Below are 20,431 nucleotides of genomic sequence, written 5' to 3'. Positions count from 1 at the left end.
TAGCTCTCTAGTTGGTGTGCAGGCTCCAGAGAACATGGGCTCTGTAGTTGTGGCATGTGGGCTCTGTAGTTGTGGTGCATGGGCTCTGTAGTTGGAGCACTCGGATTCTCTAGTTGTGGCTTGCGTGCTCAGTAGTTGCAGTGCAAGGGCTTAGTTGCCCCACGGCATATGGGATCTTAACTCCCTAAATAGGGATTGAACTTGCATCCCCTGAATTGGAAGGTGTGCTCTTAACCACTGGACGACCAGGGAAGTCCCTAAAAAAATTATTTTTTGTTGTGAAGTATTTCAGACGTACTAACACTCAGACAAATACTGAAGACCAAGATTTAACGTGTTACATTTTGTCAATTTGCACTTTGTCATATATTAGTTTTAAAAATGTGTGTGCATGGATCAGATTAGTTAAAACTCCACTCCCTAATTTCATTCTCTTTCCTCTTTTCCAAAACTAATGCTTTCCTGGGTTGGAATGAATCCCCCTTTTCCCCGTGTACCTATAGTTTTAGTACATAATGTATGCATACATAAACAACATAGAGTATTACTTAGGGTTATTTAACTTTATATACAGGCGTACCTTGGAGATATTGTGAGTTTGGTTCTAGACCACCATAATAAAGCAAATATGACCAAAAAAGTGAGTCACGTGAATTTTTTCTTTTCCCAGTGCATTTAAAAGTTATGTCTAAAAAACAACGTATGTATCTTAATTTAAAAATGCTTTATTGCTCAAAGATGCTAACTGTCACACGAGCTTTTAGCGAGTCAGTCTTTTTGCCGTTGTAGGGTCTTTCCTCCGTTGTTGATGGCTGCTGACTGATCAGGGTGATGGTTACTGAAGTAGGTAGCTGTGGTAATTTTGAAGATAAGACAGTCATGAAGTTTGCTGCATCAATTCACTCTTCCTTTCACAAGCAACTTCTCTGTTGCATGTGGTGCTTTTTGATAGCATTTTACCCGCTATAGAACTTCTTTCAAAAGTGGAGCCAATCCTCTGAAACCCTGCTGCTGGTTTATCAACTAAGTTTATGTAATATTCTGAATCCTTTATTCCAAACTCCTGTTAATGTTGATATTTTGACCTCTTTCCATGAATCACAAATGTTCTAAATGGCAACCAGAATGGTTTCCAGAAGGTTTTCAATTGACTTTGCCCATATCCATCAGAGCAATCACTATCTATGCCAGCCATAGCCTTACACAATGTATTTCTTAAATAAGACTTGGAAGTCGTAATAACGCTTTGATCTTTAGGCTGCAGAATGGATGTTGTGCTAGCAGCCAGGTAAACAGCATTAATCTCTTTGTACATCCCCATAAGAGCTCTTTGGTGACCAGGTGCACTGTCAGTGAGCAGTAATATTTTGAAAGGAATCTTTTTTTTCTGAGCAGTAGGTCCTAACAGTGGGCTTAAGATATTCAGCAAGCCATGCTGTAAACAGATGCACTGTCATCCAGGTTTTGTTGTTCCATTTATAGAGCACAGGCAGAGTAGATTTAGCATAATTCTTAAGGGCCCCAGGATTTTCGGAATGGTAGGTGAGCATTGGCCTCCACTTCAAGTCACCAGCTGCATTAGCCTCTAAGAAGAGAGTCAGCCTGTCCTTTGAAGCAAGGCATTGACTTCTCTCTAGCTCTGACAGTCCTAGATGGCATCTTCTTTCAACACAAGGTTCTTTCATCTGCATTGAAAAAATCTGTTGTTTAGTACAGCTACCTTCATCAATTATCTTAGCTAGATCTCCTGGATAGCTTGCTGCAGTCTGTTGGTTTGGCCAGAAAATTTGTTCGGGTTTTTCCATAACATCTTATGGAAAATCAGTATTTGCTGCTTCGCTTTGCACTTTTATGTTACGACAATGGCTTCTTTCCTTAAATCTCATGTACCAACCTCTGCTCACTTTAGACTCTTCTTCTGCAGCTTCCTCAACTCTCTCAGCCTTCATAGAACTGAAGAGAGTTTGGGTTTAATTTACCTTTCTTTTTGTAGTTTCCTAAGGTAGAGATGTCCCTTTTTAAAATTCAAATACATATAGAAGGAATTGATATATTAATCTACTAATACATATTCAAAAACTATCTGTACTAAATTAGTTTTAAGATTTGGTTTTAAATTTACATAAGTGAAATTTTCTCTTTTTGGTATACAGTTTTATGAGTTTTGACAAATACATAGTCATGTAACTACCACCACAGTTAAGGTAGAGAACATTCCACTCCTCAGAAATTCTCTTTTGGTACATTATAATCAGCTACTCCCTCCTACCTCTGTCAAGTCTCTGGCAACGAGTGATCTATTCTCCATTCCTGTAGTTTTACCTTTCTAGAATGTCATATAATGAATTATATAGTATATAGCTTTTTGAGCCCTTCTTTCATTTAACATAATGTATTTGAAATTCGTGTTGTTTCTTTTTAAACATATATATATATATATATATATATATATATATATTTATTTATTTATTTATTGACTGCGTTGGGTCTTCGTTGCTGCGCATGGGCTTTCTCTAGTTGCAGTGATCAGGGCTACTCCTCACTGTGATGGGTGGGCTCCTCATTGCAGTGGCTTCTCCTGTTGCAGAGCCTGGACTTTAGGCGTGCAGGCTTCAGTAGTTGCGGCACATGGGCTCAACAGTTGTGGCTCATGGGCTCCAGAGCACCAGCTCAGTAGTTGTGCCTCACAGGCTCTAGAGCTCAGGCTCAATAGTTGTGGTGCACGGGCTTAGTTGCTCCGTGGCATGTGGGATCTCCCTGGGGCAAGGATCAAACCCGTGTCCCCTGCATTGGCAGGTTGATTCTTAACCACTGCAGCACCTAGGAAGTCCCTTCTTATCTCAGATATTTAGTGCCATAATTAGCTTGTATTTTGTCACATTTTACTCTTTTTATATGTAAAGAATACTACATAAATTGTTCTTTAAACCAAGATCTCATAGTTTCTCCCATACTAGAACTACTTGGTTAGAGGAAGTAAGAGAATTTGAACGCTTTGTAATGAACTTTTAATGGCCAAATGTATATGATGGGGCACAATGTATTTTGTTGGCAGAGCACACGGTCTTAGTGTCAAGTTCTTTTTTGCTGATGTTGTACTTTATTTTTCTAGGATACTATTCTTATTTTACTTTAAATAAACACAGTTCCTAATAAAATTGAACATAAACACAAATGTTCATTGCAGTTTTATTTCTAATAGCCTCAAACTGAAAACTACCCGCACGAGCTTCAAAAGGCAAAAAGTTACAGATTGTGTATTTCATCCATACCATGGAATACTACTCTATAAAAAGTAATGAACTATTGATACATGCGACAAATTGGGTGAACCTGAAGGAATTTCTGCTCAGTGAAAAAAACAGTCTCTAAAGGGTATATACTACATGATTCCATTTATATAATAATCATGAAATATAATCATGAAATATAATCATTGAGTTGGAGAACAGATTAGTTGTTGCTGTTGATTAGGAATGAGGACCAAGGGATCATTATAAAGGGTTAACATGAGGGTATCTTGTGATAGTACAGTTGAATATTTTGATTGTGACAGTATGTGACAGAATTGCATAAATTTATACTCATACAGATTACTGCATGTATAACTGGTAAAATCTGATTAAGCTCTGTGGATTGTACTAATGTCGATTGCTTGGCTTTGATACTGTACAGTGGCTGGGTGGGATGTTTGCATTGAGGAGAGAGGTATTGGACTTGTCCCTATATTTCTTTCTTCCCTCCCTCTCTCTCCCTCTCCCCCGCTCCCTCTCTCCCTCTCTCCTCTCTCCCTTCCTCCCTTCGTTTTTTGAGGCTGGATCACTGCAAGCTTTATTCAGTGGCCAAAGAGTGGAGAAGCATGAACCTAGTTCGCAAATCAACTTCTCCTCCCTGTGTTTCTTTCCAACGACCTATGAATATATTTATAATCATCTCAAAATTTAAAAAATTATTGTAAAAATAATTCAAGTACCAAAACCCTTTTGTTTTTGAAATATATAAGTAATAATGAATATATTTTCATGAAAATTCAAATAATATAAGAGTATTTGGTAAAAAAGGGAAAAGGGCAAATAGTTAATATTTTTAGTATAGCTATTTTTTCCTTTCTTTCTTCCCCTCATGAAAGCAAGTAGGTAGTATTTTTCAGTGTATGCATAATGATGCTGACCTATGTCTGTAGTGACAGTTAACTGATGCAGACATGATAAAACTATGCCATACCTTTACACTCTGCGTTCTTGATAGTGTTATATTGCGGAGAGGGAAGTGTAAGACAGCTGAGTATTCCAGAAATGCCACATCTGTTCCTGGGAATTAAGTGCTGCATATGATTAGCAAATGCTGATCCAGAAAGCATATGTAAATAGAAGATGAATAGTTTATTCTCAGTAAGTTGCCTGTGTGTGTGTGTGTGTATGAAAATAATATAATATTGCCTCTATACTCACACTATTTTCGCAGCTTCATTTATAGTAGAGTGGTCAAAGGACTAGATGATTATTGCCTAGATTTTGTAACTGTTGAATGGGAATATGATGCTGAGTACAATACCTGTAGATATGAAAGCTATCTGCCTGTAACACTGTTGGGGATTCGTGGTATACAAAATGAGTTATATAAACCTAGTCTTCCTCTAGGAGCAAGTGAAATCAGCCTCCTGCTTGGTGGGGGAGATATGCATGTAAACAAAATATAATGCCGTACAGTGCTAAAACAAATAATGAGTTAAGAGATTTGGGAGTCAGAACGCATCATTTAACTGCATAGTTAACTGAAGAGCACGAAAAATGGCATTCTGGATATTGGATACATTATGTGTAAAGAGGAAAGACCTTGGCGTATTGGTGTGGTGGAAACTGAAGAATGGAGGAGTGGGATGAATGGCAAAAGGTAGATTAGTCCCAGGGCTGACTTACCCATTAGGCAGGGGCCCACAGTATTTCTAGAGGTCCATGAAAATGTTTTATTTTTTTTTTAAAGCAGAAGGAAAAAAATGAACCTTCGTGTTGAAGAAAATGTTCTAATATCAAGTATTAACATATTGCCTTTATTCCAATGCAGTTGTGAAGTATAATTATTAATATTTTTTAATGGAGGAAAGGGCCCATGAAAACAAAAGTTCCTGAGACCCACAAAAGTGATTATGGTTTTGTTGGGTCTTGCTTATGAAGGACCTTAAATACTAACTGAAGAGTTGAATTTAATTCTAGGAACTTCAGGGAGCTAACAGATTTTAAGCATGATCGGCTCTTCTTTTATGAAGATACCTCTGTCAGCAGTTTGGATGAGACTATTTGCAGTTTAATATAGTTACGTTAATCAGAATTGCTCTGGTGCTTATCACAGCCAAATATCACCTGTTTAAAATGAGGAGAGCAATTTTTTAAAGACTCATATCTAATCACTGTACTTGGTTTAAGGATGTCCCCTTAAAAGCTCTAATTGACCATACTTGACTCATCAAGATTTGTTTAGCTGTTGACAAATTCAGAAAAGCACATGTAAATGATCAGGTCTCTGTATGTGACATTATAATACTAGGCTATACTGTTTCTCATAGTACTGTTTGTTTCATGCCTGCTTTTCTAGCATTATTTAGGAAGAATCCAAAACTTTATACAGAGATATTGTGAGACATTCCAACAAAGAGCATTTAAAAAGCTGCAAGCACCATTATATGAAATGGAGTTTTTCTTTGTTTTGACCAAGGGGCAGTTTAGTTAGAATTCTTGCTTGAACACCTTTATTTTGTATATGAATTTGCTGAATAGTAATTTGAAAGAGTCACTCTTAAAATAGCAAAGTATAATTTGCCTATACTGACACTGCCATAAAATAATTCCTACAAAATAGGCTGAAGTAATTTTAAGAAAAAAATTAGTGAAAATTGAGGGATATTAAAGGTATGATTCAGTATCCTACAGTTGTACTCTTATTGCTTTGATATTGGGATGAGGGGAGAGGGAGACATAGAGGAGATTGGATTTGTTTGTTTGTTGTCTTTTTCTATAAGGAGAATTTTAGGTTTCAGTCATCAAATTATTTAATAATGGCAGTAAGAAGTTTATGCATATTCATGCCTCTAGCTACTTTTCAAGTATAGAAGAAATCCAGGCAGAGGAAAATTTTTCATTTTGTATCTATTCTTTCACAAAGATATACCTTTTTCTATTTTTAAATTAAATAAGGCACTTATTTATTTATGATTTGTCTGCCTCTAGGGATGGTTAGATCCCTATTCATTAACTCAGTAAATTCAATACAAAATTCTAGTTAAAATGGATAACAACAGAAGAGGAGGGAAAAATACAGAATATCTTGGTTGTGGGAAACTGAAAAAGGGAAAAACAGTGGGTTACGTAATTTCAGCGAGTGGTAGTATGTAAGGAGCACTTAACCTGAGTAAAGAAATGGGAATAAGGAATTATGCTTCCTAAATAGGCATGCTTTTTAAAGATCTACATTATAGAGTTTTGTTTTTAGTTTGAATCTTTTAAGTATCAATCTTTGTGCTGTGTGTACTTTACATGTAGACATATATTTGATTTTAATCTTTATAATAATTTGGTAAAATTTGCAAACTTGGGTATATCTAAGGAAATACCGGTATTAAATGTGCAAGATAATATAAAGGTTTGCTGTTAAAGAAATTTGAATACGTGACTACATGTGGTAAAAATGTGGTACAATCATAATCAGGGCTAATGTCCTAGAAGTAGTTTTATAAAAAGGCTGTACTACATTTTCTGGCCATTTATTTGAAATTAGTAAATATCTTCTAGAAGACTGACTGCCTGAAGTAGTTTTAAATTGTAGAAATGTGGAAGTAACTTTTTTTTTTTTTTTTTTTTTTTTACTGTCTGTCTCCAAGCAGACTATAAGATGCTTGAGGGGTAGAACTCTGTATTATCTATTTGTGAATCCCTTATTTACTTAGCTTAGTATTTTGATGGTGCTTTTTGTTGTAATGCATATGGCAGGTCTGTGTTTCTAAATGGACTTGGGCACACAGTTATTGGCTTTCATTTCTTCTCTAGGGTTTGGTCCTTAGTTTTGTAGGTTCAGGAACATTATTTTAATAAATCATCTCCAGTGCTAAGGTGCTAATGAATTAAGCCATACTAAATAAGATACACAGTAAAATAAAGGAATAAATCAGAAGCCCATGAAGAATGTACTGGAAAAGTCTATTACATTGTTATTCTGGCTAGTTAAACACACTAGGAAAGTCTGCTTTAAGAAACCAAATAAAGATCGGCTGTTGCTTTTGATAACCATTTATTTCTTTGGTATTGTCAGCAGTGTTGGTAAATGTTTGTTAGCTGATAAATTATGTGGCAAATGTTCTGCTGAGATTAGTTAAATCAGATTATGGATATGGAGAAAGATTGACTGGCATTGAAAATACATTGGGTTGACCTTCAGTATAAGGGATTGTTGAGCATTTCTTCTTCTGACTATTATTGCTATTTTTAATAACAGAAAATCATTTTTTTGACCACTGTCTTAATTTTTTCAAACAGGTTTATTAAGATATAGTTTATATAGCATGAAATTCACTTACTTTAAGTGAACAGTGGTTTTGTTTTTTTTGTTGTTGTTTTTGTTTTTGTTTTTTTTGGTGTGAATTTACAAAGCTGTGTAAACATTACCACAATCCAACTTTGGAACATTTCCATCTCCCCAGATAGAAACCATGTACTATCCATTTGTAGTCTCACCTCATCCTTAGTTTAATATGTATAATGATGTTATGTTTAGCATTTTACAGCTGAGTATAAAGTATGGCAGAGGTGACTACTGTAGAATTCCAAAAATTATTCAGCCGCCTAGGTTTGTTAACTTGTTTTGAATTTTTAATAATTTAGAGCATGGACATTTTTCTGAGGATATTTCTTTATTCAGAGACCAGTATTATTTAATAGGAGAAAGAGTGGTAAGAATAATTTGTGTAAGAGGGTATTGCTTTTGGGAAATGAGTTTTAAAGTTTGCTTCTTGTTTGGAATTTACAGATTAATTAATGAACAGAAAGTTATTGAATAAATACAAAATTGAATATTTATTCAAGCCTTGTTAGGGATTTAGTAGGGAAATTTATAATGCCTTTCAAAAAGACTCTAAGATTTTATATAATAATGTTTTGCAAAGATTATCATAAAATGAATTTGTCATTCTTTTCTCTATTTTAGCTTCTCAGAATCAAGAACGTCTGTGTGCATTTAAAGATCCATATCAACAAGACCTTGGGATTGGTGAGAGTCGAATCTCTCATGAAAATGGAACAATATTATGCTCAAAAGGTAGCACCTGCTATGGTCTTTGGGAGAAATCAAAAGGGGACATAAATCTGGTAAAACAAGGCAAGTAATGCTTTTCTTACCTGAAATAACTATTTCATACAATTGAAGTTTATATAAGAAGGGCATGGAAGTAGGTTATAAAACCCTGTGCAGGAGAACAGTAAATTTAAAAGTATGTATTCATGTGTGTATTCACACACAAGCTCCAAATTTGCAAAGCGTAATTGGTTTTTAGCTTATTTTAATATCTTATTACAGTGTTAATAATATAATGTCTTTGTATGAAATTTAGAAAGTATAGAAAACTATAAGAGAAGCAAATGTCTGTAATTTCATACTTAAAGTTTTTTTTAAAAAAACTATATTGGTTTATTCTCTTCAGGTGTGTTTTCTTTGTACTTAAATGTTTTATATGCATGTGTACTAATTTTTTCAAAATTATGGTAATACTATATAAATAATTTCATATACAATTTTCCCCATTTTAAATTATATCGTGGATATTTTCCTGTCTTTAAATATTCTTTGAAAACACTTTCAACATCTATACAGTATTTCATTGTATGCATATATCTCAGTTTAATTACACATTACTCTGCTATTGGGTATTGCATTGTTTTCTGGTTTTTATTGTAATACATAATGCTTCAGTGAACATCTTTGAACATAATTATTTGATTGTATCTCATAATTTTCTTGGAATAGACTTCTGGAAGTACAATTTTTAGATTATAAAATATGAATATTTTAAAGGCTCTTTGTAAAAATTGCCATGTGACTTTCTAGAAATGTTATATACATCACCATTCTCTCCAGCACTGTGTGAGTGTTACTGAATCCTTGTTATCATTTTATATTATTATTTTAAAACCCAGAACAATTTAATAGATACAGACAAAAAATGTAATCTTATTGACGTTATAATAATAATTCTTAGATTAATTGTGAAGTGAAACATTTTGTTAGTGGCTTTTTCCTCCCATGAAATGCCTGTTTATATTTTGCCTTTTCCTGTTATTTAAAAAATGTGTTTTCTGTTGGTTTACAAGAGTGTTTTATAACTTATCTGTACTGTGTCACATTGATTGCAGTTATTTCTTTGTTTGTTGTTTTCCTTTTAGTTCTTTTTAATCATATTGACCCCTAACGTGTTTACATTAATATCAATTTGTAGGATGTTGGTCTCACATTGGCGATCCTCAGGAGTGTCACTATGAAGAATGTGTAGTAACTACCACCCCACCCTCAATTCAGAATGGAACATACCGTTTCTGCTGCTGTAGCACAGACTTGTGTAATGTCAACTTTACTGAGAATTTTCCACCTCCAGACACAACACCACTCAGTAAGTAAAGTAACGTACTTTTCTGTATAATTCCTTTCTCCAAATATTTTCAGAATTTAAAAATATATAAAAATATTCAGGTTTGACCAGAGTGAGAGGGAAAGTTCCAGCATCATGAGATTACATCTAGCTAACACCTAAAATTGAAAAGAGGTACACCAGGATTTCCAAGGTATTGGTATATTATCAAATAAATTTGAATCAAAATATAGTACTTTCCAACTCACATGAAGGGCAGTTTGGAACTATTAAGAAAACAACATATGCGCTTACTCTTTCACCTAGCACTCCCATTTGTAGGAATTTATCTTTGAAGACATACCTCCAACAGTATGAAAATACATGTGCAGAAAGTTATCCATTGCAGTAGTGTCTGTAACTACATAGTATTGGAAACTACCTAAATGCCTAAGAATAGGAGATTGATTGAAATCCACTATAGTACATATGTGTAATGGAGTACTAACTATACAGGTATAAGAAAAAAATGGGTAAGATCTCTATGAACTGATATAGAGTGATTTCTGTAGATGATGTTAGATGAATGAAAATCTTATATAGTATGCTGTCTTTTGTGTAAAACAGAAAGCTTATCTTTACAAAAAGAAGCAAAGAAAGGATAAACCAGAAAATAATGAAGTTGGCTACTTACAAGGGTTGGAGGGAATGGAGCAGAAAGGATGCAGGAAGAAGGGACCGTCCTCTGAATATAGCTTTATGCATGTAGTTTTGACTTTTGGAATCATGTTACTAATCTGTGTGTGCAGAAAGTATAATTAAATCATCAAGGATGGGAAGGGAGAAAAATCCGAAAATGAAAGCAGATGGGCCCAGTTGTATTTCACATAAACATCATAATCACATTTAAGGGAAAAGGAAAGAACTAATCTAAGCATTTTACAAAAGCAGTATTTGACCGTATATACTCTTTTAGGCAAGATATGATATAAGAAATAGGGGGGAGGATTGCAAACAAATACTGAACTCTTTTCAGAAGGTTTGATTTTTAGTAGTGTGGACAAAGCCATTCTGAAACAATTGTAGATATATTTGTATTATAGGATTAAGAAAATGAGTATTAGTGTTGATATTCATGGGAGTTAGTGTTGATATTCATGGGAGCCAGTGTTCTCACTGAAGGAATAGGGAAACAGTTATAGATGGGGGAAGAAAAGAGAATCCTTTGTGAATAGATTGTAGTTGTGGGTAGCATTATGGACTTATGACTTTAAAAATATCCATATGTATGTATTATATGCATGTATATGCACCCATGTATATATGTATTTGTATGTGTATGTATTTATATAAGTGTCTATACATACTTGCCTACATATATTTCTTATCTCTATTTGTTGAAAAGAATAAGAAGTGAAAGCACTCCAGTAGCTATGAGTGTACATAATGCCCAGATTTAGTTTCTACTACAACTCCCCAGTCAGCGGAACTTGGGCTCCTTGGAAAAATGACTTATTCTAGGACTGGAGCAGGATAGATGGAAAATAGGCCTGCAACATCTTATAACAGTAGGAAATAAGGAAAGAAGTACCCCCTCTCCCCCCAAAGGATGGAGACTTGTTCCAGTAGCCAGCTTGAAGGAACTTCCCACAAACTACATTTGAGATCATTTTAGTACTAAAAAAGTACCGTAATAAGTTAGAAACCATTGGAGGGAAAATGAATTGAGTCTCTGCTGATTGCAGAGAAGGGAGAAGAGAGGGCACTTGTTTATAGTAGAATGCCAAGTGATAAATGTAGGAGTTGGAAAATTACCGTTATGCAGCCATCATGGCAAGGATTACACCAGGGAAGAATCATCAAAAGATCCTAAATCTGTGGGGCAGGTTCAATAAGGACCATGTGTATTTGCATTGTTTTAGAGTTCTCCAACATATTGGAAGGGAAAAATTAGTAATTATAAAGTGCGGAAATTGGACAAAACCAGGTAATATCATTAATGAAGGGCAAATGGACATCCATGATACCCTGAGGACACAATATAGTACTGTATTTCAACCAAGAATGCATAACCTGATTATAATCACAAAGGAACATCAGGCAAATCATAAATTAAGAATGTTCTGTTACAAAAAGGGAGTTTGTTTTCCTCAAAAATGTCAATATCATATAAGAAAAAGAGACTGTGAGAAAGATCTAGATTGAAGGAGGCTAAAAACTTGTCAGCTAAGGGGTACCTACCTCTCCGATACTGGATGTGAAAAATGTGGTAAAGGATATTGTTAGGCCAACTGGTGATATAGATAATTAAAGAATTTTTCCATGTTAAATTTACTGAAGCTGATAAGAAAGTGTCATTACCTAGGAGAATATCCATATTCTTAGAAAATACTCTAAGAAGTGTTCAGAAGTAAAGGATCATGACAAAGCAGATAGGGTAAAATGGTAACAAAAGTGAATCCAGATAAAGGCATGTGGCTATTCTTTGTACTATTGTTATTCTTGCAACTGTTATAATTATTTCCAAATGAAAAGTTTTAAAATTTTTTTAAATATTTTTTATTGAAATGTAGTACCTTTCAGCCACTATGGAAAACAGTTTGGAGGTTCCTTAAAAAACTAAAAATGGAACTACCATATGATCCAGTAATCCCACTACTGGGCATATACCCAGAGAAAACCATAATCCAAAAAAGGAACATGTACCATAATGTTCATTGCAACACTATTTACAATAGCCAGGACACGGAAGCAACCTAAATGCCCATCAACAGATGAATGGATAAAGAAGATGTGGCACATATATACAATGGAATATTACTCAGCCATAAAAAGGAATGAAATGGAGCTATATGTAATGAGGTGGATAGACCTAGAGACTGTCATACAGAGCGAAGTAAGCCAGAAAGTGAAAAACAGATACCGTATGCTAACTCATATATATGGAATCTAAAAAAATGGTACTGATGAACCCAGTGACAGGGCAAGAATAAAGATGCAGATGCAGAGAATAGACTTGAGGACATGGGGGGCGGGGCAGATGAAGGGGAAGCTGGGATGAAGTGAGAGAGTAGCACAGACATATATACACTACCAACTGTAAAATAGATAGCTAGTGGGAAGTTGCTGTATAACAAAGGGAGATCAACTCGATGATGGGTGATGCCTTAGAAGGCCAGGCAGGGAGGGTGGGAGGGAGTCGCGGGAGGGAGGGGATATGGGGATATATGTATAAATACAGCTGATTGACTTTGGTGTACCTCAAAAACTGGTACAAGAGTGTAAAGCAATTATACTCCAATAAAGAGTTTTAAAAAAACAAAAAATAAAGAAAAAAAAATGTAGTACCTTTCAAAATTCTTTTCTCTGTCAGCAGATTTTATCAGTCTGTACTCTTAAGATCTTCAGTTTTGGATTATATCCTTTGATTTATTGATGAAACACTAAACTGAAAGCAATATGGAGTTTTTTTTCATCTAGTTTCTATCTACTCAATGCAGTTAGCTTTTATTAGGAAATTATACTGAATCGGCTACATTTATTTTCCACAAGAACACAAACAAAATAATATTTCTAATTTTCAAAGCTAGCTAGATGAAAGAGAAGTGAATTTGGGCATAAATTCACCTCAGAGATCTTTACAGCTACATTTCAGATTGTTACCTAGATCTTGGTCTACTGTAATCTTTTAAATCAAAAGTGGAAAATGATTACCAGCTAGAAATCAGTAATGTTATCCTGATAAAAAGGGAAAGTGTTTTAAGTAAAGTGTTCTAATTTGAAAGTGCTAACCCAGTTTATGTATTTTATTCTTCAGACAAAACAAGTAAATTCATTGTTAGTAAACAAAATGAATACTTTCATGTTAATCTCAAGAAAAATAACCACTGCTATATAGAATGTCAGATATATTTAGTCTGTAAATGTTTAGGTGCTTGACTAAAATAAAAATGGTTTTAAGTGTTGAAGTTTAAAGGAATTAATTAAAATATAAAAATAAGTAGGAGAACTTTTTGTTCATTGTCATATATTGAATAATACATCAGAAAATTTGGCGATAGTGAATTTTTTCTCATTTTTTCATTATAAAAATGTCATTTATTGAATATTTAACGTAAACATTTTCAAATAAAGACATTTACATATGTTTAAAAATTACTAGAAATACGGTGCAAACTCATCAAAGATAGAGAAGGGGGATAGTTCAGGGTGACTTTATGGGAGGTTACTTATTATTATTATACTTTTGTTTGAATCTTTGACATGGGAGTATATTTATATATTACTTATATAAGAAAATATTAAAGGAATACCTGCCTGTTTATTTAAAAAAAATAGAAAAATGAGAGAAATGGAGAGGAGGAAAATCATCTTTAAAAATCCCTCCACCTGTATACAACTATTGTTAATAGTTTGAATGTTTCTTTATAGTCTTTTTAATTTTTGTATAGCTGTATTAGTGATAGAAATTTTAGATCCGTTTTCTTAAATATAATATTTCCAGGTATTACATATGTTTAATAATCAAAAGTTTTGTTAGTTGTCTAATATTTCACCAACTAGATATTTTTCTTGTCCATTCCCCTGCTTTTGGACATTTAGACTGTTTTTAGTTTTTTACTACAATGTACATCTTTGTATATATAGCATGATATTAAATTTTAATTCCCAGAAATGTAATTTCTGTACCCACTAGCAACAGTATTAAAGTTCCTCATACATTGTCAAATTGCTTTTCCAGTGGTTGAAACAGTTCACATTCCCATCACTGATATACTAGGGTGCATATCTCATCATATGTTAATTAGCACTAGTACTAAAACTTTGCTGAGGTCATTTTGAAAAATGATTTACATTGTTTTTATTAGTGAGGTTCACATGTTTTTTGTTCTCTATTTTGAATATTTTTATATTCATTGTCCTTTTTTAAAAAAATTTATTGCCGCGTTGGGTCTTCGTTGCTGTGTGGGCTTTCTCTAGTTGCGGAGAGCAGGGGCTACTCTTTGCTGTGGTGCACAGGCTTCTCATTGCAGTGGCTTCTCTTATTGGGGAGCACGGGCTCTAGGTACATGGGCTCAGTGGTAGTGGCTCGGGGGCTCTATTAACGCAGGCTCAGTAGTTGTGGTGCACGGGCTTAGTTGCTTCGCGGCATGTGGGATCTTCCTGGACCAGTGATCGAACCCCTGTGCCCTGCATTGGCAGGACGATTCTTAACCACTGCGCCACCAGGGAAGTCTCCCTCATTGTCCATTTGTAATATTATTTCTCAGTAATGAAGCTAACTAGTTTTGAGAAAAATGAGTTTTTAAAATCTTTGAACCTTGGCTCTTCCTAAGGAAACACCCTAAGGTATAAGTAAAATGCTTATTATTCATTCTTCTGAGAACTGTTCACAGAAACAGTATCTCCATATCTCACATAACATTTTCGTGATGGTGTTAAAGCCTTCCATCTGCATAATATTTTATACTTTCAAAGTACTCTCAAATCTATAAACTCCTTAAAGATGTCTCCTTATTGTGTAGGTAGTGAAAAATAAACCCTCTGTTTCAATGAGTTAAGCAGGCTTACTCGGGAGGAAGGGATTGAAGTGGTTGTCTTTCTCTAGCAGATTTGATTTACAGCTTATCTTCCTTTAGCTTTTCATCTTTTGTATTGTTACACAATAAAGTCAAGTTTTAATATTTTGGACCCCCAACAAGAAAAATTTTTTTTTAACTTGAGTTTGAAATTATTTCAAACTTTAAAATCTCCCATCTACCCTTTACTCAGGTTCACCAATTGTCAACATTTTGCTATATTTATCTTATTATTCTCCCTTTCTCTATACGTGCAGATAACTGTTTTTTTTTTCAACCTTTTGCAAATAAGTTGCAGGCATCCTACTTAAATTTTTATGTGTTTTGCAAGTATCTCTTTGTCTCTTCTAGATTCTAAAGTCTTTAATGGTAGGGACTTTGTTTTAATGCCCCTTTGTCTCCACAGTGACTGGTGTAGTGTCAGGTACATAGTGGGAGTATAGTAAATGTTTGTTGAATGAATAATAAACAAAGGAATATGTGCTAATGTGCAAATTCTGAAATATTGTTTAATGCTTGAAAGGAATAAGATTTCTCTTTTTTTATCTGGCAAAAATATGAATTTAATGGATTCACTAACTAATGAACAAGTGTTTATTGAAAGCTGGTTGCTACTTTCAGTTAAAAGGGCAAATGTAGCAAAATAGTGGGATAGCAAATGCAGACAAAACAAGTTAACTTCCCTGTTGGAGATTCATCATGATTTAAGTACAAAAAAGCCATGATCATTCCCCTCTCCTTTCCCTTTCCAAAATTATGAAACATCAGCTTTTAACTTTTAAGGTAATACAAGAATATAAAAAACTTTCCCTAAGCAGATTCTATTATACAATCTCATTTTCAGAAAAGATTACTCGAAAAGTACAATTGTATCTTATTTTAATACTGATAAGGAAAATGATGCACAAGTATCAATAGATTATGGCTGTTTAAAAAGCCATATAGTGAGGTTAAGCTCCAGGGCACAACAGAGAGTACTTTTTGTTCTCTGTTAATCCTACTGATTTCTTTCTAGATTGTTTTCAGCTGAACAGTTTACTTCCTGACAGCAAACCATTCATTGCTGTTACTGGAACTGTATCTTTCTTATCAAGTATGCATCTACACAATATCCACAACCACATTTACTTGCCTTCTTACTTGCTATCCCTTGTACATTGAGTAGGGTTAGATCCAGCAGCAGTGAAGGAATAGTATGGATGACTGAGAATAACAAAATATAGCCCTCTTTCTTCAAGAGGAGCTTTTTCTTTTTTCCCCCTCCAATCTCAGTTGAAGCTGAAGACAGTGAGGTTCTGAGTGATAGAAACTAAAGCATATGATAGCAGTGGATCTTTAAGAATAACGCAGGCGGAGTTGTCAGGGGAAAAGCAGACAGACTAACCACATGACCATAAGTGACTACCTGTAATTTTGCTGAGCCACAGAGTATCACATTATAGTAATTCAAGGACTACTTTGATATAGAGTTATGGGATTGGAGAAAGGTACTCTACTTACCTGTAGTTCTTAAATTTTTTTTTAAATTACTGATTTTGTGTAGTCCTATAAAACTGCCCCTACATAGTTTTTTAGAGGCAACAGGATAGAGCACAAATAAATGAAACCTCTGCAGCCTGTTTACTCAGGTGAATCTGGGTAACATACATATGGGAATTTTTATAAATTTGAAATAATCTCAAATTTAAAAGTTAAAAAAATTTTGTTGCGGGCCCAAAATATTAACATTTGACATTTATTGACTACCAATATAATGATAGGAAAAAAGTTAAAAGAAGATAAACTGTAAGTCAAGTGTGACTGGTTCCTAAAAAATTTAGCAGAATGGGAAGTCCATTGATGCTTTTGTTGACACATAAGTGAAATGTCTGTTTTAAAATAAATACTAACAGTTAATTATTAATATTAGAAAAAGTTACGTGAGCATCGTTATATGTCATAAAAATTAAAGTTCTGTTTGGACTGTCGATCACCAATGATTTCTGGCTAGTTAGAACACTAGCGCTGTGTTCTCAAAACCTTTTCCCTGCAATCACAGCATCTGAAGTATTGTTTACACGTTGTGTTTCTCCATTAAGAAAAATTATTACCATTAAAAAAGAAGGAAAAAGGAAAAAGAGCATCTGATATTTAGAAATGCATGTCAATTATTTTGCTGTAATCCCTGATCTGAGGTTGTTGGCAACAGAGGTTTATAGCATGTGTTCAAACAGAAACACATTATCAGATAATTCTCCAAAACAAAACTGGCTAGAGATGAGATTTATGGATTGATAACTCATATTTTAGGTCTTTGTATCTCAATCATTATTTTTTCAAAGATTTTTCTGTTCTACTAGTGAGTTTGTTTCAGTTGTTTGTCTCTTTTTAAGGGGATAGGTACCATATTTGACTATTTGAACTTTAAAAATGAGAAAATATGAGAACTTTAAAAATACTAGCCAATAGTCCTGTACCTGTTTAGTACATAATTATAAGTAGACCTGGCTCTAGGCATAATTATGGAATTAGGGAAGATTAGGTACTTTTCTTCCCTTGAGAGCTTATTTTCTGAGGTCCTTTCCCTTTCTGTTAGGCCCTCTATTGTGCCAGTATGATATGTTAATTTTTTCAGGTATTTTTCTTCCTTCCCCCATCAGCATATGCTATTCTTAATTCTCTTTGCCTTTGACCTTAAGACATTAGTGTTAGATATTTATTTAATGAGTGTTGCTTCTTAAAATATTTGCAATAAACTTAAGATTCTTAGAGAATGTTTTTCCAGATGGGAAAAATCTAGTAGTGAAATTTCAATTCACTTTATCAGCATTATAGAGCTGTTAGAGCAGTCTCTTTTCAGTAAACATGTGAAAGGAGTTCAGGCATTTATTATATAGGGAAATTCAAACGAGCTAAATAACATTTTTGGGTACTCGCTTAGGGCTCTGTATGCATTAAAACTTTACATTTAACCGTTACAGAAATACATGAAATGGTTACTGTTATACTCTTATTTTACATGGAGAACACTGAGGCACAGATATGTAATTTACCAAGTCACACAGCTAATAAGTGGTAGAGCCAAGATTCAAACTTAGCTGTTTTAGCTCCAGAGTATGTTACTAAACATTACTTTCTATTAGTTTTAACTGTTACTCTCTATATATATACTCAATTGTCATTAAACATTACTCTCTACACTCAAACGGGGGCCTATTAACATTTGTTTGTTCATTCATTTGGGAGAGAGATTGAAAAGCTTTTTTTGAAAATGCTTATCACATTTCCTAAAATTCAAGGACTACTATTTTTCTTCATATCATCTCATTAAATATATATATATATTTTTTTTAAAGGGAAATTTCCCATCACTACTATAAATGGAAAGCCAGTATCATAAGTAGAAGGTAACTTTAAAAATTATGTATTTAATTGTAAGATGAAAGTAAAATTGCTATTAATTAGCTCTAGATATTGTTACTTATCAAATTGTCTGAAACTTGAAGGTTGCTTTCTCTGTGTTAAAAGAGGAGAATAGCAAATGTTTGTGAGGTAATAGAATTACACTGTCACCAAGTTGAGATTTTCTTCTTTAGTAATGAGACAAAAAAAAGAAAACGAACTTTCACTAATACATGTCCATGTACTGCCAAGCCAGAAGTCTGACACTTTAGGAAAGTGAACTATATTATTTTGAGTCTCTTCCAACCATGAGAGACTTTGTGGTACTTAATCTGTTTAAAAAGAAAGCCATTCTTTAAGTAAATGAATTTATATTTACAGTATTCTTTTACCTTCTTGTACCCTTAATTCATCCTTAATGTGCTTGTAAATTCTAGGAGTTTGAATGAAGTATATAATTATTGCAAAGTTTGCACAGTTACTTTAGAAAAATTTCTTGATAAGACTTCTGGAATTGGTATAATTCACCTCCCTAACTATAAACAAGATAATTAAGTTAGTAGAAAAGCAGGTAAAAATTTGTCATTTAAATAAAATTAAATAAACCCAACTCATTATATTTAGTGTTGGAAGTTCTTAGATGAACGTCAGTATAAACATGTAGAATACTTTTCTTTTATGTGCATTATTCATTAAGTTGATGGTCGGATCAAGTTGATGAGAAATAAAGATCGAACTGCATCTAAAGCTAGGTTTAAGAAGTTCTAATTTATGTTGTGCTGTTAAGATTAGAAATTCTAGGAACTTCCCTGGTGGCGCAGTGGTTAAGAATCTGCCTGCCAATGCAGGGGACGTGGGTTCGATCCCTGGTCCGGGAAGATCCCACATTGCCGCAGAGCAACTAAGCCCATGCACCACAACTACTGAGCCCCCATGCTGCAAGTACTGAAGCCCTTGCGCCTAGAGCCTGTGCTCTACAACAAGAAAAGCCTCCGCAATGAGAAACCCGTGCACCGCAATGAAGAGTAGCCCCTGCTCTCCACAACTAAAGAAAGCCCGCACGCAGCAATGAAAACCTAACATAGCCAAAAAAGGGGGGAAAAAATTAGAAATTCTGATTTCAGCATCTGGCAGCAAATGTCTTTATCTCACACTAACCTAGAAAAGAAAGCCTACATTCAGAGAAGCTGACATTGGCATGGGCCACAGATAGGATTTTAGCTATTGTGAATTTATAGTGATTTTTTTCAGTTTTTACTGTTTCTGTGACAGCATTAAAGTGATTAAGTAGACAGAAAATGGGAAATAAGAATGTCTTAAAAGTCTTTGCTTAATACTTCATGAAGCATTTTAGCAAGGAGCAAAACAAAAAGTCATTCCTTTTTATACTTATTAAAAAATATTAGTGGAGAAGGAGTGGCACAAGAGAAATAGAGGAATGTATCCTTTAGACAATATTAATTCTTTAATGCAGTAGTAACAAGTTTCTATTTATACATGTTATGTGTTGTTTGTCAGACAGTTTTCATTCTGAAGTTTTGCTAGCTCTGCCCTATTGAAAGTCCATCCCATTCCATATCTACCTACTTTGCTCCTGTTCTCTCAAAAAAGTAATCACTCTTCATTTTGGTATTTTTAAAGTTAATATTACTTAATTTGTCTTGAAGCAAAACCTGTTGACTTATCTGGCTTTACTGATAAACTCAGTGGAAGCTTTTGGTCTGTAAAATCCAAGTCCCAAGTGTGTGTGGTAGAATTGACTGGTATTTAAAAATAAACGTCTCCTGGGACTTCCTAGGTGGCGCAGTGGTAAAGAATCCACCTGCCAATGTGGGGAACACGGGTTTGAGCCCTGCTCTGGGAA

The 20,431-nt window shown here is 34.2% G+C and overlaps 1 protein-coding gene across 6 annotated transcripts in view; it reads left to right on the top strand.

Moving 5' to 3' along the window:
• The window catches only part of BMPR2 (bone morphogenetic protein receptor type 2), a 178,691-nt gene that overhangs the window by 92,522 nt on the left and 65,738 nt on the right, over nucleotides 1–20,431 (top strand). For all 6 annotated transcript variants that reach the window (XM_057747162.1, XM_057747164.1, XM_057747165.1 and 3 more), the window contains 2 exons: nucleotides 8,194–8,364; nucleotides 9,479–9,649. In XM_057747162.1, the coding sequence (XP_057603145.1) occupies nucleotides 8,194–8,364; nucleotides 9,479–9,649 (342 nt within the window). The remainder of the gene's footprint in view (nucleotides 1–8,193; nucleotides 8,365–9,478; nucleotides 9,650–20,431) is intronic.

Source organism: Hippopotamus amphibius, chromosome 8 (genome assembly GCF_030028045.1).
Source record: "Hippopotamus amphibius kiboko isolate mHipAmp2 chromosome 8, mHipAmp2.hap2, whole genome shotgun sequence".
NCBI classification, from domain to species: domain Eukaryota; kingdom Metazoa; phylum Chordata; class Mammalia; order Artiodactyla; family Hippopotamidae; genus Hippopotamus; species Hippopotamus amphibius.
Note: the sequence above shows the minus strand (reverse complement) of the source record. Positions and strands in the feature narration are given on the sequence as shown.